This window comes from Macrobrachium nipponense, chromosome 14 (genome assembly GCF_015104395.2).
Source record: "Macrobrachium nipponense isolate FS-2020 chromosome 14, ASM1510439v2, whole genome shotgun sequence".
NCBI classification, from domain to species: domain Eukaryota; kingdom Metazoa; phylum Arthropoda; class Malacostraca; order Decapoda; family Palaemonidae; genus Macrobrachium; species Macrobrachium nipponense.
Window position 1 is genome coordinate 65,246,967 of NC_087207.1, and position 15,000 is coordinate 65,261,966.

The 15,000-nt window shown below is 34.1% G+C and overlaps 1 protein-coding gene across 1 annotated transcript in view; it reads right to left on the bottom strand.

Annotated features, from left to right (window-relative positions):
- The window catches only part of LOC135226254 (uncharacterized), a 109,449-nt gene that overhangs the window by 94,222 nt on the left and 227 nt on the right, over positions 1 to 15,000 (bottom strand). Inside the window, exons 2-3 of the mRNA XM_064265694.1 lie at positions 6,956 to 7,071; positions 6,633 to 6,644 (exon numbers count right to left, since the gene is read on the bottom strand). Coding sequence (XP_064121764.1) covers positions 6,633 to 6,644; positions 6,956 to 7,071 — 128 coding nt within the window. The remainder of the gene's footprint in view (positions 1 to 6,632; positions 6,645 to 6,955; positions 7,072 to 15,000) is intronic.

Consider the following 15,000-nt stretch of genomic DNA (forward strand, 5'->3'; position numbering starts at 1 on the left):
TGCTTCTCTTTTATTAAGGCCTATTCCATCATTTGACTCTTGTACCGGCAGTTGCTGCTATAAATTACACGTGACAAATTCCAGTTTATTCTATGGTTATGTTCATTTATATGGTTGAAAATAGCCGAGTTCTGTTGTCCATACCTAACTGACCGTTTGTGTTGTATTAATCTCTGGGGAAGTGATTTACCTGTAAATCTGATGTAAGATTGGTCACAGTCCTGGCATGGGATCTCATAGACCCCAGTGTCCTTGGGAGATGTCCTTTGTTGGACGTTAATCAGGGATTTGGCTAAGGTGTTTGGGTAGGTAAATGCAAAAGGGTTAGATTTCCCAAGGGTGTGGGTTACTCTCTTAATCGTCTCCAGGTGAGGAATTTTTATTTTATTGTTGGGTGTGTCTCTGGTCTTGTCTTTAGGGGGTCGGTAGAAAATTACGTTTGCTTTGTGAATTGCTTTCTCAATTATATGTCAGGATACTTTAAAGACGAAAGTTGCTTGCGAATTAGTTCAAATTCTTTTTCCAGGAAATCTGGGGAACAAATTCGTAAGGCTCTTAAGAATAGGTTGCTAGCTACACCTATCTTGATAGTAATGTCGTGATAGCTAAAGTAGTGAATATATGAAAGTGAGAACGTTGGTTTTCTGTATATGGTAAATTGTATTCTGTCGTGTCTCTGATTATTAAAACATCAAGAAAAGGAATTTTGTTGTCTGTTTCCCATTCAACTTTAAATTTGATGCTGGGTACTAATGTTTTTAATTTTGAGAGGAATTCATTAAAATTGCCCCACCTATTATCCCAAAATGCTAGGATATCATCCAAGTATCTCATCCACAGCATGTTTTTTGGGGTTTATTGCATTTATTACTGTAGTTTCAAAGTATTCCATGTACAGATTGGCTAAAACAGGACTTAAAGGACTACCCATACTACACCCGAATTTTTGCTTGTAGAATGATTCCCCGAATGAAAATACGTTATTAGATGCACATAATTCAACTAACTTTATTATTTTGTCAAGCGCCAATGGGAAATGATCTGAATAGGGGGATAATTTTTCCCTTAAAAACTGAAGAACGTCCTGTACTGGTACTTTTGTGAATAGGGAGTTTACGTCAAGGCTTAAAAGTTTTATGTTGTGAAGTGGTATATGTGCTTCTCTGAATTTGTGACAAAAATCTTCCGAATGTTTAATGTGACTGGGAGAAAAAGTGCCTAAAAAAGGGGAAAAGAGGCCAGCTAACCATTTAGAAATTTTGTAATTGAAAGCTACGGCGCATGAAACGATGGGTCTGAATGGAAGATTGTCTTTGTGAGTTTTGGGAAGGCCATAAAAGTAGGGTAATTTAGGATTAATTACTTTAAATTTCTCTAATAGTTCAATACTCTTTTTGTCTTGGCCAATTAATCTTACTTTCCGAAAAAATTATGTGGGAACGTTTTGGAGGGGATTTTTTGTCAGTTTTTCGTAAGTGTTTGTGTCGTTAAGGAGCTGGTTGATTTTGTCGAGGTAGAAGTCTTTGTCCATTATTACGATTTTGCCGTCTTTGTCCGACAATGACGGCAAAATCATCTGTTTTTAAAGGAAAAATTATCCCCCTTTTCAGATCATTTCCCATTGGCGCTTGACAAAATAATAAAGTTAGTTGAATTATGTGCATCTAATAACGTATTTTCATTCGGGGAATCATTCTACAAACAAAAATTTGGGTGTAGTATGGGTAGTCCTTTAAGTCCTGTTTTAGCCAATCTGTACATGGAATACTTTGAAACTACAGTAATAAATGCAATAAAACCCAAAAACATGCTGTGGATGATATCCTAAACATTTGGATAATAGGTGGGGCAATTTTAATGAATTCCTCTCAAAATTAAACGCATTAGTGCCCAGCATCAAATTTAAAGTTGAATGGGAAACAGACAACAAAATTCCTTTTCTTGATGTTTTAATAATCAGAGACACGACAGAATACAAATTTACCATATACAGAAAACCAACGTTCTCACTTTCATATATTCACTACTTTAGCTATCACGACATTACTATCAAGATAGGTGTAGCTATTCTTAAGAGCCTTACGAATTTGTTCCCCAGATTTCCTGGAAAAAGAATTTGAACTAATTCGCAAGCAACTTTCGTCTTTAAAATATCCTGACCACATAATTGAGAAAGCAATTCACAAAGCAAACGTAATTTTCTACCGACCCCCTAAAGACAAGACCAGAGACACACCCAACAATAAAATAAAAATTCCTCACCTGGAGACGATTAAGAGAGTAACCCACACCCTTGGGAAATCCAACCCTTTTGCATTTACCTACCCAAACACCTTAGCCAAATCCCTGATTAACGTCCAACAAAGGACATCTCCCAAGGACACTGGGGTCTATGAGATCCCATGCCAGGACTGTGACCAATCTTACATCAGATTTACAGGTAAATCACTTCCCCAGAGATTAATACAACACAAACGGTCAGTTAGGTATGGACAACAGAACTCGGCTATTTTCAACCATATAAATGAACATAACCATACAATAAACTGGAATTTGTCACGTGTAATTTATAGCAGCAACTGCCGGTACAAGAGTCAAATGATGGAATCGGCCTTAATAAAAGAGAAGCAGGTAATGAACATCTCAAAAGGCGCGTGGATTTCAGATGTCATCGACGAGGTTTTCATTCAACCAACGCTTAAGAAGATTAAAGGAAGATTATCAGCGGGGGTGACCTAAATTGGCTTACTTGTGGACGGATCTCTTGGTATAAATACCACCTTTTCTGTAAACTTTTCTCATTCATATACCTGAAGAGAGAGACAGCATCTCTGAAATATAGTACTTTTCTCTCTATATTTTGGTGTTTTTATGGGCTCCTTTTATTAGATGGAATTCTGTTGTTACAGAACATTGTTACCAGTCATATATATATATATATAGATATATATATATATAATAATAATATATATATAGATATAGATAGAGGAGAGATGATAGAGAGATCTAGAGATAGAGATCAGAATATATATATAGATATATATAGGTATCTATGTATATATCTATATATTATCATATTATATATATACATATATATATATATATATATATATCTATATATATATATATATATATATATATATATATATATATATATATATATATATATATATCTATATATATTATATATATATTATATATATATATATATATATATATATATATATATACTGGAAGACTGGGGCATCTAGAACGCCGCAGATTCAGGAGGAATAAAATTGCAAAAAGCCATCTTAGTATTGTAAATTTATTGGCCAAATTTTCGAGACCACATGTCTCATCATCATTGCTGTAAAATCACAAAGATTAAAAATGAAAAAATGGACTCAGTTAAAAAAAAGAAACTAAAATTTAAAACAAACAAAAACAAGCTAAAAAACTTTTTTTAAAACAATGAAAACCTAATACTGAAATAACTTTTAAAATTGTATGTATAAAAAATTATAATGTTAAAATGTATTAGTACCTTACTCTATATGAGCTAAGAACTGAGTTACATTCTCAGTTTTTCAGGAGGACGACGCCGACTTAGGCTATATATAAGATAGTGGGAGAGATCTGGCTGTTTAGGGAAGAAACAATCTGCTTTATAGTTAATGATTCCAGGATGGAGAGAGAGTGGTCATTGGGTGCTTGGGCGATAACATTAAAATCTTCATAAAAGAATGATGTCTTGCATTTCTTACAGTGGTCTCTCATATTAGAAAATTCTTTAGTTTTTAATTGACATCTAGTTCGGTGACTAACTCCAAGATGAGGATCAGCTCTGACTTTGAGTAATCTCTTAGTGGCTCCTATATATTTCCCATCTTTACATTTTGGGTAAGTGAAACAATAAACCACTAGAGACCACATCAAGGCAGGAAGCCTATCCTAATGGTGAAATAATGACCCAATTGTCTTGATTTTTCGAACATAATCTGATATCTAGCGCTTGATATGTACTGCGAATTGAGTCTTGCAGTGTTTGCTTGAATTTCTTCGAATGTACAAAAGGAATGGAGGCATACATGAGCAATTTAGGGACATTAGGTATGGACAGAAGGGGTTGAAATATATTATTCAAGAAGCTATTTACATAATTGCTGAATAAGAAGAAAGGATACGAATTATTTGTGAAAAATTGAAGTAAAAACAGAATTTCCTCGTGAAAGTTGTGCTAGGTAGAGGATAACCTATAGGCACGGTGCAATAGTGTGAAAATACTATTTAATCTAAAACTGAAAGAGGAATTGCTGTAAAATTCGTACCTTGACCTGGAAATGTCTATTTTCTAAAAACATGTATTAAAACCTCGAGGAGTTCGAGTGATTAAAATATCTGAAATTGGAAGTTTATTGTCATCTTCGAGCTCACTTGTGAACTGTATATTTGGGTGTAAGCCATTTATGTATTCCAAAAAATTTTCTGCATCAGCCCTAGATCTAAATAAAGCAATTGTGTCATCTATAGATCTTCTGTAAAAGAGAGGAAGACATGTTGAGGAACATCTTTCGAGCATTTGTTCTTCGAGAGAGCACATGAAGGCATTGGCCATAATTGGACCTAAAGGGGATCCCATAAAAACAATATCTACTTGTTTGTAAATTATCCTGTTAAATATAAAGTAAGTGTCCTGCACTGAAATTTCTAAAAGTTTCTTAAAATTGTCCTTGTTAAAACCGTGAAATAAAAGATCATCAACAGAAAAGATTTTCTCTAAAATAATATCGACCGCCGTCGCCTGCAACGGTATATTTGTGAAGAGGGATGTGACATCAAAACTAACCTATATATATATATATATATATATATATATATATATATATATATATATATATATATATATATATATATATATATATATATATATATATATATATATATATATATATATATATATATATATATATATATATATATATATATATATTATATATTGTAGGTGCTATCCACAAACATCGGGGGATTTGTTGGACGTACAATCTAATCCATTGAGATGCCTCATGGACGTCACATGATTAAGTAAGTAATCCGTTTTACCTTCTCTCAGAGGTCCGCCAGGTTAATACAAGGCCATGGCTGAAGGAAGCATTGAGTAGCCAGCACAGTGTTATAATCCAATCAGGTTAGTGAGTAATGCAGCAGTAAATCCACTACAGCTCACACAACAGAGGCCAGGATCACACTTCCTGAACACGCTTGGAGAACTTTCCAAGTTATCTCTCGTTTCATTGGAGTCACAAAAGAGGAACACTTGGAAGGAACAGAAATGAAAAACAGCGAGTAATAACAGGAACTTTAAGTAAATACACTGGCGATGAGGAAAACAGGGCTTTAAAATAAAAGCTAAGCAAAGCTAAATAATAAAAAAAACCTTCCAAAAACTTAGAATTAAATTATGCAAGAATCTGACACCTCCTCTCCTACAGTAAGAAATGTTCAAAACAAGAAAAAATTACGTTACTTTAATAGAAATATCTTTACAAAAATTTCGAATGGGCAACAACGACAGGCAATAAAGTCAACACCAACAAAAGTAACGATACAATAAATCTATGAAGTTACAAGATAATCACCAATTCAATAAACAGATGAGAGAGGTGGCATTATCAAATGAGGAAAGCTACAAAATTCCTAAGCCCTTCAAAATTACTCCATACATTAATCAAAAACTTTACGGATAATCCATCACCTTATACAATTTATATATCAGAGCTCATCTTAACTCTAACCTGAATCATTTTTCAATGGATATATAAAAAAACTACAAGGAATTAATCACGTAAACGTTCATAGTGTATTATTTCCACAACCACACTTGTCCTTCCAAATAAAAGGTCACTAAATCACACCTCTGACTGGCATAAAGACTAAAATGTCTTTCAGAAAAACAAGCTTTTTCTGCACAAACCGCGAAAAAATTAATGAACCCTGGAAATAATTGAAACATGATGCATTCAGATAAATTTTAATAACCTACTAAGTTCAGCATTGACTTCATGATACACCAGGTAAACAGAACTTTGTAAACTCAGGAGACTAAGATCTTCATAAATCAAAGAGAAACTCATAACAATAAGAGGCACCACCCTTTTACCTTTAACTTAAACCAATAATCATTAGGATTGTATGAAAACCTTAAAATTAACGTAACATGTCTTAACATTTACTATCGGGAGGTTTAAACATCTCCTGAAACCAAGTTCTAAATATAATTATTTGAATGTCCTTGGGTCTGAAAACACCTTAAATCTCAACACTCTTGATTAAAAGAAAACTATATACAGACTAAACCATGTGAACCCTATGTGGTTCGATAGAACTGTGATAAGAATGCCATGATCATCCGAAATATACCACCTCAAAAGAGAATTCAGAAGTTCTACATTTTTACATAACAACGGCAATAATACCTGTACCGTTGCATTAATAACATGCAACAAAATTATTGTATTCATTCAAAAACCAGTCTGAAAAAAAAACCTTCAGGGACAACATGAACCGACTTCCACCACTAGCTTCTCCAAGATCTTCTCTTGATCTGAATGGCCACTGTTCTAAGCAACGAATAAGAATTAAAAGTGGCTTACCTCCTTCAGTACCTAGAAAAAGAAAAACAAAAAAACAAAACAGGTAGTCCCATCTTATTCATTTAGTCTAAAGCTGAGGATTTGATTCGTTAATACGAGAAAGAGCATTAGGCACCATGTTGCCTTACCAGGAACATGTATGCACTGCAGGTCCTATTCCTGCAACTGAATGCTCCAACAGGTAAGTCATTGATTCTTGTTCTTGAAACGTTAAAAAACACGAGCGGGTTGTGATCCGTTCAAATTTGGATTGGAGTATCAGTGGAAGAAAGATAAACAGTGAAAGGGTTTATAGCTAACACTAAAACTAACATCTTCTCCACAGTAGAATATTTTCTCTGAGAAGGGGTCAACTTCTTAGAGAAATAAGCCACTGGATGATATATACTCTGTTCATCCTTCTGCGATGGCACAGCACCAACACCAACATCGCTTGCATCTGTGGCAAGTGAAAAGGGGATATTGAAGTTGTGGGCTCTCATTATTTCAAACAAGCGGTACTCTATTTATAAGAGATTGATGAGGAGGTGAGCACTGCAAAAGTTTTAACAAACTGCCTGTAATACCTCTCCAGACCAAGGAACCTCCTAATATCCCTGTGACCCACATGTTGGGAGAGTAATCTTTCAATAAAGTCTACATTCGCCTTTTTAGGCACTACCTTACTATTACTGACCACATGACTCAAATACACAACTTCGGGTTTAGCAAAGTAGTCACTTACCTAAATTAATCACTAATCCTGCCTTTGACAGCAAGTTAGAGAGCCTTTATCTGTTTCAGATACTTATCCCAGTTATCACTGTAAACTACGAATTTGATGATATACACCACACGACCTTCCAAACCAGCAACAGCCGAATTCATTCACCTTTGGAAAGTATCGGTGTCAGTCTTCATACCGAATGGCATCAGCCGACATTGAAAAAGACCACTCTACCCTGCTTTGAAAGCGGCACCTGCATATACACCTTTAAAAGATTAAAGTTACAAATATACTTTGACTGCCACTTGCGGTCTATTCAGTCCTCCACCCAATGCAAGGGTAAACTATCACCTCGGGTTACCTCATTCACTTTTCTATAGTTAAAGCATAGACAAGGACCAACATCCGATTTTTTCACCTAAACAACTGGGGACGACCAATGACTATTAATAGCCTTGAGTAAGCCATGTTTTAACATACACTCCACTTCCTTGGCCACCACCTCACTTTTCATGGGACTTAAACGATATAGGGATTGTTTAACGGGAGTGGTGGTACTAACATCCACATAATGTTCTAACATCAATGTTCGACCAGGCACATCTGAAAAAAAAAGACTCTTCAATTCCAAAACCAATTTTTTCAAAGACCTTCTCTTCTTAGGACTCAAGTGTGATACCAACTTGTCAAAAATTTTTAGGAGAATTATCTTATCGCATTAATAATCCTCATCATCTTCATCCACTGAAAAATAATCACAATTAGTGTTATCAACTTTGGCCACAGCTACTACATTATCCATATCTAAATATGTTTTAACATGTTTACATGACAAAGTTAATGCTGCTAGTGCCTTCTGGGAGCTTCTGCAAGGTATTGACCTCATTTACCTTCTTAACTATCTTCCAAGGCCCCTAGAATGAAGCCTTCTTCAAGTAATTACCAGGCATAGGCAACAAAACGAAAGCCTTCTCGCCTACTGCAGTTACATGCAATCAATATGATACTTCATCTCAACCTGACTTTTTTGAAACTCTTATGGGCAAACTCCCACACCTTTGTAAATTTCTAATTTAGGTCAGACACATAACCAAGCAAGTTAATTTGGGACTGTCCTCTTCCCAAGCTTCTCTACCCCTTCCAGAGGGACTTGAACAGAGCACCCGAAAACTAAATTGAAGGGAGACAAACCTAAAGATTGACTATAGGTGAACCTTAAAGCAAATAATAAATATAGGAGTTCTTTGTCTCAATCAAGACCACTACACAAGTAATATTTCTTTAACATTGACTTCATAGTCTGGAAAAACCTCTCGAGAGCACCCTGACTCTCTGGATAATAAGGAGGTGAAGTAATGTTTTATGCCTATCTCAGCCATTTTCGTTTTGAAATGCCTACTTATAAAATTAGTACCACAATCACTTTGAATTACTCTAGGCATTCCGAACTTAGTGAAGAACCCTAACAAGACCTCATCAATCTTTTCACATACACATTTGATTGTGCTGAGAGAAATCGTCTTGGGATAATGAGACATGCGGTCCATTGTAATACTTACAAATTCCTTTCCTCGCCACGTACGAGATAACGGATCAACGATGTCAACAAACTTTGATTTTGAACCAATCACTATAGCTACTTCAGGATTAAGCATTAATATTAGACAGACACTGTTCTTATACTGTACGCCATTCCCCAGAACAACGTCAACATTCTTTACAGGAAACTTATCAACAAACCCAGTTTAGCAACTCCGGAGAATAAAGGAAAGTCCAAACAAAAAAGATCGAGAGGATAAGATTCCACCGAATCGGGAAAACCAGACAAAATCACAAATTCCTGTCCATCAACAACAAAATTAGATGGCAAAGCTCCTCTCAAATTTACGATTTTGCCGCGCCAGTATCACATAAAATTTGCACACCTCTTTCAATGGACGAACTTACTTACAAGGTGCTACCCTGAGAAAGGAACTTTTCAAAACCACCGGACAGTCATTGATCTTCCATCTTAGTTTTAATGGGCACCTTTTCGGTTTTACCAACACCCATCACCGATGTCTGGTTGGACTATTGAGCTTTCTTAAAAGCATAACACCTGCTTTTAACATGACCCTTTTTCTGACAATAAAAACAAGCCACCTTTTCAATTTTTCCAGTCACTTTTATCACCATTAGTGTACCTGAAAGATATACATTATCATTATCGTTATTATTTACCCTCGGCTATTGCTGCCCACCATTCTTATTGTTCCTACCTACTTTATTATCATTATAATTTCTATTCCATCAGGAGTTTACTCCGGAAATACTCTGAAACTCAAACTTATGGGTCCAGACATTTGTCACTTGCTACTGCTATTTCCTATAATTTATTCATTTTCAGCTCATCCTGATGGACCCTTAGTTTATCTGGGAAACCTTTTAAATTCCTCGACATATACTAGCATTTTTGATTCCTCAAAATTGTCCACATCTTTGGACTTAAACAAATCCTCTGCGAATTTCTGTTTGTGCCCAAAATGTTCTATTAAAAGATGGTTCACTCCCTTAATTTAAGTTATGGAAGCACTGCCTATATGCTTCCGGAACAAGTTCATGTGCCTTCAATAGGATGGTTTTCCCATTCTCTAATCAGAGGCCAAATGTTCCTCCAAGGTCACATAAACAATTTTTTTTTTACAAATTTAGTCTAGATCAAAAAGGTCCAGTGTTCCTCTGGCTACTGCAATCTGGCGGTGATTCTCTCGAAGGACACCAAAAATACCGCCTAATTCTTTTCTTCGAAATTTGCTACGAATTTCAAAGCTTGGACCAAATTAAGAACAATTGCCGCGGACCCAATTAGGGAAGAAGGAGTAGGAGAAGTTTTCGTGCCCCCAACCCCCCACCACCACTCTCTTTCATGCTGCCTCTCTTTCTCTCATTCAGCAGCCCTAAACGTCTCTCTCTCAAACTCTGTTTTAACCTCCTGATCATCGTCTGATTTTACAGTTTTGATACACTCATAAACCTTTAATAATAACAGACCTTTCTTTACAGATGAATCAAATACTATTTCAAAGTGATCAGCCACAGATTCTAAACACTCCCTATTCAAATTTGCTAACCTTGCCCAACAACCTACCCCACTTACAAGTTCCATACTCTCAACCGTTTCCATAATGTAAAATTATTTGCTAACAGCACAAACAAATTCAAAATCACCAAAGGAGGTATAAAACTTAACGAAACAAAACAGACCCCCAAAATTAATATTGCACACAATGAACACGCAACAGGACCATTAATCGCCAAATATTAGGATCACCTAACTCAGTTATTCATACAACAGATAACACTTAATAACGGTGTACTATGACTAATTTCACGATGGGTGAAGTAGCCAACATACACTGACAATATTAACAAAGGGTGGTAAACAAGCACATATATGAAAGAGAACTATTTATTGAAAAAAATATATATTAGAAAGACAGAAGTGAATAACAGAACTTCTAATATACAACAAAAATATTTAAATCAAACAACCGTGAAAATTAGAAAAGCAACCACAACCATATAATTGTATATAGAGTGCAATCACTTAAACAAAAATGAAAGGGGCCCTGGAAGAAATGAGAAATATTGGCCACTGGTGAAGCCTAAGAAATATACAAAATAAACTGCCTAACAGTATCCATGACTTGCAGGCTGAATTCCTCAAAAACAACCTTAACATGTCACAATTCTTTCATAGGGCTTTTAACATAACGTCTGACTGGAATCATTTTCATAATGAGATAACCTTTCTCCACCAATACTTCATTGACAATTGCTTTCCATCGAAACTTTTTTATAAACACCTGTACAAAATCTTGAACAATATCTTGTGCCTAAATTATAATTATTTGCAAGTGTCCCATTTATTCATTACAAAATTTTCCACTGTGAATTTAAACTGTTAATCGAAATTTTTTTTCCTGCAATTGAATTAAGACTGATACCTTGGAACCCAATGGATATTAGATCTTTATTTAAACACAAGGAGAAACTCGATCCACTGATGACCTCAGCAGTCGTATATCTATTTAATTGTCCTAGATGTAATCTAGGGAAGTTACTCAAAGTGAGATTGGACTCTCATCGAGCTGTTAGTTATAGAACAGGTGTCAAATTAACTAATCCTGAGTTTCCATGCATACGTGAATATACAAAGAAATGCAAATATGACATGAATTACAAAGATTTTAAAATTATAGACCAATCCCCTAACGAACAGCATTTAACTATTTAAGAATGGCTCTTCATTAAACAACTAGTTCTGCAATTAAACACCCGGTCTTCCTCAACACCTCTGTATCTCTCGTGAGTTCAAGTCGAAGCTGACCCGGCCCGAATTGTCACAACTCCCTACTTTTGTACTGCCTTTTATAATATTTGTATAACTTTTTAAACTTTTAGTATAAATTTTTTAACTTTAATTTTAACTTTTTTGTATTTTTGGAAGACCGTATAAAATTCCGTATGAAGAACCAGAAGAGTATAATTCTTGGTGGGTACTTTCAGTTATAATATTATTATCTTTAAAACCTTTCAATGAAAACCTTTCAACAACCTGTTGATTTTATCTTCCACCTTAAAGATTGGTTGGTAAGTTGGGTTACGTACTTCAATGAACTTTGCTCTGTCCTTTACCAATTGAAATTCTTTTTGGACGACTTCGGTCATTACAATTACCAGGTGATTTATCCAGTTTACAAAGAGATATACAAACTATTGCTCAGAAAAGCTTTTCAAGATTGTCAACCAACTGGTTTCCTTTCTTTCGACGAGATGATTATCAGCTACTGAAAAGCTTATCCAACAATCCAGACATTATCATTACTAGACCAGACAAAGGAAGAGGCACAGTGATATTAAATAAAAATGAATACATACAGAAAATGGATGATATTCTAAACTCTAAAGGACAAAACAAAGTTCATTGAAGTAGGTAACCCAACTTTAAGGTTGAAGATAAAATCAACAGGTTGTTGAAAGGTTTTAAAGATAATAATATTATAACTGAAAGTACCTACCAAGAATTATACTCTTCTGGTTCTTCATACGGAATTTTATATGGTGTTCCAAAAATACACATAGATAAATTTCCGTTGAGAACTATTTTGGCTGCTTATAACACTCCCAACTATCAAATAGCTAAATATCTCGTACCAATATTACAACCTTTCGCTGATAATGAGTATTCCTTACATAATTCCGCCAGCTTTGTACCTGATATTTTACCCCAGGATGTTGACTTACATATGGTTAGTTTTGGTGTCACATACCGTTGCAGGCGACGGTCGATATCATTTTAGAGAAAATCTTTTCTGTTGATGATCTTTTTTTTTCACGGGTTTAACAAGGACAATTTTAAGAAACTTTTAGAAATTGCAGTGCAGGACACTCACTTTATATTTAACCTGATAATTTACAAACAAGTAGATGGTGTTTCTATGGGATCCCCTTTACGTCCAATCATGGCCAATGCCTTCATGTGCTCTCTCGAAGAACAAATGCTCGAAAGATGTTCCTCAACATGTCATCGTCTCTTTTACAGAAGATATATAGATGACACAATTGGTTTATTTAGACCTAGGGCTGATGCAGAAAAATGTTTGGAATATATAAATGGCTTACACCCAGATATACAGTTCCCAATTGAGCACGAAGATGACAATAAACTTCCATTTTTAGATATTTTAATCACTCGAACTCCTCAAGGTTTTAATACCAGTGATTTTACATAAAAAAAAAAAAAAAAAAAACAAAAAAAAAAAAAAAAAAAAAAAAAAAAAAAAAAAAGCATTTACAGGTCAAGGTACGAAATTTACAGCAATTTCTCTTTCAGTTTTAGACTAAATAGTATTTTCACACTATTGCACCGTGCCTATAGGTTATCCTCTACCTGGCACAACTTTATTAAGAGGATGAAACCGGAATTGAACAACAACTCGTCAGGTATTCAATGGTTATCGTATAATTTCATAGTAGGTACACAAAGTGGGTCGTTAGCCATTTTACTTTTGTGTGTGGTAGTTTGTTTACCTTTCATCTTATTTTGATTTTTTTATATTTTGTGTTTGCTTTAGCATTTTTTTAATGGTTTAAGTGTATAGGTGCTGTTCGTTTTATTTTATGTTATTACTGAAGCTTTTGGTAAGACAATACCATTTTAATGTAATTTTAGTGATTTCTCATCCTTTTCAGTTTTTCAGCCTGATGACGAGGGTTTAAACCTCGAAAGCTCGTAAAATAAAGAACGTTCTTCCTGGTCTTGGTAATATTTATCATTACTATAAATATATAATAATATATATATATATATATTATAATATATATATGGTATATATTATATATATATTATATATATTTATATATATAGCGATATATATATTATAGTATATATATATATATACAGATATGATATTTATATATATATATATATATATAGTATATATATATATATATATATATAGTATCTTATATACATATATATATATTATATATATATATATATATACAATAGATATATATATATATATATATATATGATATATATATAATATATATATATAATATATAATATATATATATATATATATATATATATATATATATATAAAAAAAAAATATATATATATAGATACATATCTATATCTATATAATCTGATATAATTTTAGATACTTTTATTATATATATGTCATATATTATTAATTAATCTCTCCATCTATCTATTTTATATATATTATATTATACTCTCTATATATTAATTCTATCTAGCTATCTATATATTATATCTTTTATCTATTATATTCTATCATAAGCTTCTCTCTTATATATATAGCTATATATTATATATATCTATAATATTATATCTATCTACATGGATGTATGTATGTATATGCGTGTGTGTGTGTGTGTGTGTGTGATATCGAACGTCCTTTGAAAAACAACTGCTTTGTTATAAACTTAAATAGAATAGCTGCTTCCTAGCTAGACATTGTTCCATTAGATTGATGAAATGCTGCTTAACTTTGACCCAGTAAAGCTGGATGAAAGCAGTGGCATAAAGGCAACACTGCGACAAAACATGACAAAATACCCTAAGAGCTGTATGGTCCTGATTAATGAAACTAGATTTTGCAAAAAAGCGAAGATCTACAGTTGAAGGTATTGGACCACAGGAAAAGCATGCTAATCAGCGTGGAATGAGTCATGATAATGTAGCATGCATTTTTTGTGAAAATGTGGGCACCTGTATCAGATCTTCAACAAATAATGACGATGAATCTCAACAGGAAACTAAAAGAGTGCACTCACACACTTAATGATGGCAAATTATTGGAAAAGTATGTGCAGGTGATGCTAAAATACCATCTTGTATGTCTCACTGGCCTGTACAATAGGGAGAAGTCCCATCTTGAGAAAGAACAGTGTCGCAGTGAAGAACCAGATGCATATCCACAGGTTCTATCTGAGCTGGTTAATCATATCATTGAAACCAGCTGGAGCTCAGATGGTCCTGCTATATTTCCTCTCGCAGATATATCCCAATCATAACAGCAGCGCCTGGAACAATTAAAGATTACAGGACAAATTGTTAGCAGAAACCCCTGAATTAGAAGCATGCAAGA